This window comes from Macaca mulatta, chromosome X, assembly GCF_049350105.2.
Source record: "Macaca mulatta isolate MMU2019108-1 chromosome X, T2T-MMU8v2.0, whole genome shotgun sequence".
Classification (NCBI taxonomy): domain Eukaryota; kingdom Metazoa; phylum Chordata; class Mammalia; order Primates; family Cercopithecidae; genus Macaca; species Macaca mulatta.
The window spans coordinates 109,208,214-109,213,528 of NC_133426.1; the positions used below are offsets into that span (position 1 = coordinate 109,208,214).

Here is a 5,315-nt window from a genome sequence, read left to right on the forward strand (position 1 = left end):
TTTCTCACTCTTCCTCTTCTTCTTAAGGCTACAGTCCTGTTGGATTAGAACCTAATCCTTACGACCTTATTTAATCTTAATTACTTCCTAAAGAACCTACCTCTAGATATAATCACACTGGGGGTTACGGCTTCAACATACAAATTTGGGGGAACACAATTCAATTCATAGCACTTATGTTCATTGTGAACACCAAAAATGCTTGGTTCATAAGACAGCAAATTCTGTTCTACACAAAAACCAAACCAGAAGTTCTCTACTACAGGTCATTAACAGGTATTAGATATGAATTTATGCTCCACAGAAGTTATATTATGTTTAGTACAGTGCATGTTAGCACGTGCCTCTGGCCCCTTCCCCATCCAACCCCAGCCTTTGGTGTCCCCTTCCATTAAGTTGAAAAATATTTTCCAAAAGGCAAGAGCACTCCTCTTTAATATTCGTCTTGAACAGATCACTTCAGACCTTGTATTTTCATTTCTTCATTCTGAGATAAGGGGGTTAGTCCACATGATCTCCCTTCCCAAGGTTCTCTAACTCTGTGATTCCAACTCTAAAGAAAAAGCACCTAGCATCCCCAAGTCAGGACCCACTAGACCTGGAGAGAAGTGAACATTTCCCACGTGAATAATCTGCTAAAACAGTTTTCCTTCAACCATTCTGTTTGGCTGAAAAGTATATCCGTGTGTACTTTTCATTCCACAGAAGACCACCAAGAGTCAACCACAGGAGTCTCAAGATAATGGTTATATTGGTTACTTTATTACTACATTAGAAATGCAAATAAACTGTGAAAAGCTGCAAAAACACGCAACTTCATGGAGATTATGAAGCAATGGAAGCACCCATCATAGCAGTTTAAAACACGCTTATGCAGTATAGGATGCAAGAACTACATACACAAAGGACATCGATGGTGAGATTATTGACAGCATCTGCCATCCAGAACATATGCACCAATGGTAAGTTTAAAAATGAATTTAAGGAAACACTGGCTACCTCTGACTTCTTAGCCAGGGAACATAGGTGAGAAGACATCAGAAGATGCCTAAAATCTCTACAAACACATGGGTTTACAAAAAACAAGTCTAAAACCAAGACTCTCAGGTAATGCTGAAATCTGCTGTTGGGAGGCGATCCCCATTTTACGATGTTTGAACACACTCTTTCTCCTGCTGGATAGCTGGAAAGACAAACACAAAAATCATTAACCGCATTTACCTAAGATTAAGTTCAGTTTCTTTCAAAAGAGCTCCTTGCTAAGTCATTGAAGTCTGCATACATGCCTTAAATTTAGAATGCCAAGGCATTAACCACAAATCCTTACATTAGGGTGTGCGCATGTATGTGCGTATGTTAACTACTGGAATATTCATTAGAATCTATAACTGTGGAGGATTTTTTTCCCATTTGAGAGACAGAAATGTGCCATTGCCATTTTTTCATAGATGATTCATGACTGAGCTATGAAGCAATTTCTTCAGATTTATCTATCTGTATACAACTAGGAAGTTATACCTTTTCAGACAATTTTGACTAACTTTGGAACTCTCAAAGCTAACAAGACAAAAAGTTCCCCTCAACTTTTGCAAAGACACTTGGAGTTTCTCCACCAGGCTGTATTTCTGGAGGGCAAAACTGATCACTTATCCCTTGAGTCTGCAAGCCCTAAGTGCACCCAAGATCTAAACTTGTTCATTATCTTTATCTCATCATCAGAGAGAGAAGGCCAAAACTGCAAAGTTTGCATGGACCTTTAGGTATAAGACCACTGACCCAAACTGATGAATGCAGGAAAATGTCTAATAAGCATAAAGTGAACAAAACTAAAATTTTTCTAGTGCTAAATCCAATATTCCAAGATTGATTTTTAAGTTGGTTTTTAGTAATTTTCCAACAAGAAACTAGTTTCCCCCATTCCTATTAAGTCTTATGTGAGAACTACTTATATAACCCAAGTAGGAAGACGACTATTTGATGTTTTTAACTGTAACATTAAATACCATGGTACTCTAATTATTGCTTACTTTGTGGCAAAAATTCACTAGAAGTTACGTTTATTTACTGAGCCTATTAGCTTTCTCTATTGTTTGTTTCCACTAGAACCCCGCAAGACTTACTTTCCTTTGAGGGAAGAGTATTTTTTTCTTCAGTATTAGTTTTCTTCAGTTTTGACCTGTCAAACTTCTCCACTTCTGACAAGTCTGGCTTATCACTCATCTTGACTAGAAGATAGCCTGAAAAGAAAAACATTTTTAAGAAAATTTACCTGGCAGAACTATCTTCGAACTAAAGGGTCACAAGCAAAAATTTTCACATTTCATATCAATGTATATTCTACCTGCTCATTTTCAACAGGAAAACAGCAACAGATCTTAGAAAACTAATATTTTTGTTAGAAAAATTTTAACTCCACATCATTACCCCGTTTTTGATAGGCAGTAAATGCCATTGGATCAGAATGCACCAGAAACTAAGATGCTCCAGAAACCCAAAGCCAATATGTCTGACTCTTAAAATCACAGCAAGGGTAAAATGGAGGTGATAGAAGCACAAGAGCAGACCGGGACAGAAGAAAAAATAAAGACTGGCTTTAACCAGTTAATGATTTTGTAACAGGAGAGAGCACTATTCGAGCATCTCCACTTTTTTAAAAATTACGTTTGTTTTTTGGCATTTTTTTTTTTAGGAGATGGGGAGCAGCACACACACACACACACACACACACACACACACACACACAGAGTGGCATAAGTTGTACTGATTTCTATCTATTTTAAATGCCCAAAGACGACAGTACATTAAGGCATTACAATACACGTCTCATAATAGCTCTTTGTGGTATTGGTTTATAAACGTTGTAAGAAGGGACAGCTAACTAGGATCAGACCCAGGACTTCAGCAGAATGGGATAAACCAAATGTAAGTAAGTCTTCTTTCACCATGTTTTCTCTGCAAGGAGATGAGGTTCAGAAGTGCATGGCTGTGGACCTGACGAAATGCCTGGTGCCCTGTGAGCGTCCCGAGTTTGTCCAGAAGAGACAATAGGATAGTCCAGAAATCGGAGGGCAGAGCTCTCTTGCGCGAGCTCAGCCCCACCCTCGTGGAGTAGGATACTATCACTAGTGCTTGGAGTAGAATGGAGAGGCCCCCAAGCAGCCAGAAGTGCCGAACATGCCTCCATTCCGTCAAGTTTACCCTAAGACCCTCCTCTGCCAAGCGATCAGACGCCAAGCTCGGAGCTGGGAAATTGGAACTAACAAATAAATAATAGCAGGGCCGGGCTCATAGGCCAGTCTGTCAAGAGCAGTTTGCATACTTTTTCAAATAACTATTAGCGCTGTCTGGCGCCCAGCCTAATGGCCACGGGAGGGGAAGGAACGAGGACCCAGCCCCAGAGGGCCCATTCCGGACGGCCCCCAAATTCATCCTCTAAGCCTCCGACCTGCAGCTACTGCGGACGGGCCCCTTTAAGGGTCCGCGCCCCGCGACTCCCAACCCCGGGGCCTTGTTTCCAGGGACCGGCCCCCGGGAGGGCTCGGCTTCGCGCGCAGAAGGCGGCGCCCCGGGAAGACAAAGGCGCGGACTTGCTCGGCCCGGCGGCGGTGCAGACGCGAAGCGCCAGCCCCAACTCCGGCTCCTCTGGTTCCCGAAGGCGCAGCATCCCCCGCCTCGCAACCCCGACGCCTTCCCATCCCCATGGTCCTCTGGCTTCTGTGAGGCCGCAGGTCCTCACCTGAAGGCTTGAAGACTAGTGAAAAGCTGTCCGTGGGGCTGAGACACAGGATTGCTCCGGACCAGGTTAGCGTTCCCGCGCAGAGCCCTGCAGTGCTAAGCCCTGTAGCAGGCCCCGCCCCAGCCCTCTCTGATTGGGCAAAGGTTTCCGGGCTCGCCCCCTTCCCCTCCTCCGCTAGAGCGTCCAGAGCCTGCGTCCTCCCTCTCCTCCAGGATCAGGGGCTTGGTGAAGTCAGAGTCGACCCCGCCTCCCCAGACCCCACCTCCCAGACTTCTTCCACTGCTTTAGTCCTGAGGGTCCACATTCCCTTCATCCCGAGTACTCTCACTCCTTCACAATAACAGAGGCCTCTGCAATAAGCAGACACATCTTGCCCAGTGAGCTTAGAACATCTGGAACTCCGAGGTCCAGGCTGAATGACCGGTATTTAGGCTCTCTCGGCTTTTTATAACCATTGGGGCCTAAGGACGCTATGAAAACCTAACAGTAGGTTGGAAGTGGGGCTCGGTGTTGTCTACTCTAATCCTTGGCTACGTCGTGGAGTAGGGGTGCTCATGGTGAGGGTGGGTGGTTCAGGGCCATTCACCCCTACAACTGGACATTTCTGTGACAGTAGTGCTCTCCTATGAAATGTAAAAGTCACATTTGCAACTTTCTCGGCCACTGAACACGATAGCAGTTTATAATAATCACAGAACAACTGAGGCTATTCACCTTTATATCCCTAATCCCTAGCACTTTGGCCCACAAGACACATTGGTTGTGGAGATGTCTATAGACTGAAGTAATAAATACGTGATGGGGGGAAGTTTGGGGCAATAGCACCACCCAGTGTCTGTTGGAAGAGAAAATTGAGGAGCCGGTATTTACTTGAAAGGACTAAACGTTCAAGATCATTTTCTGGATACTCACCCAGAACCTTAGAGCGTTGAGGTAAGATGGAGATAGAACTATGTCTTTAGCTTGCACCCTATGTATGGTGGTATAGATCTATATAGATTAAAAATCACTCTTTCCGCAAGGATTTCTCAAGCCTTCCCCACCTTACTTCATTCCCTTTTCTTTGCTTTTGTAGCACTTTGTGTTAATTTGAGAATTGTGTATGTTTGTTGGAAAAACTTTTAAAACAGAGAGATTTACTCATTCAACAATTAATATTCATTGAGTACCTACAATGTCCCTGGCATTAAATGTAATAAACACCAGTGTTTTCACTACACAGATTTCAATGTTGTTAACATTTAGGTATACTTACTTTGTCTTTCTTTTAAGGACTAAAAGTGTTACAGAAAAAATTGAGGTTTCCTTGACCTTCACTTCATTTCCATTTCCCCTCCCACTTCCCCAGGGGTAGTCCCATCCTGAATGTGATGTGTAGCTTTCAGCCTATTTTTCTGTCATTACAGATCAATGTGATTTCTGTTTCCTGGAGCAAAATGAAGCATTGTTTGAACCAGTGATCCAAGTCTAAGACCACACTCCTCACTTCACTTGGGGTTGACAGGAAGCTCCAGACAGTCACCCCTCCATAGCCCAAACCTCAAAATCCTGCCACCCTGATCTGCCTTGAATCATTACA

At 43.6% G+C, this 5,315-nt stretch overlaps 1 protein-coding gene across 1 annotated transcript; it reads right to left on the bottom strand.

The window, feature by feature from the left end:
* Positions 1-740: 740 nt before the first annotated feature.
* On the bottom strand, positions 741-3,850 carry TMSB15A (thymosin beta 15A). The gene is made up of 3 exons (XM_001082206.4): positions 3,737-3,850; positions 2,121-2,237; positions 741-1,183 (listed from the first exon to the last, which is right to left on the bottom strand). The coding sequence occupies exons 2-3, from the start codon at positions 2,218-2,220 to the stop codon at positions 1,146-1,148; spliced, it is 138 nt and encodes a 45-aa protein (XP_001082206.2). The 5' UTR covers positions 2,221-2,237; positions 3,737-3,850; the 3' UTR covers positions 741-1,145.
* Between the last annotated feature and the right edge of the window lie 1,465 nt (positions 3,851-5,315).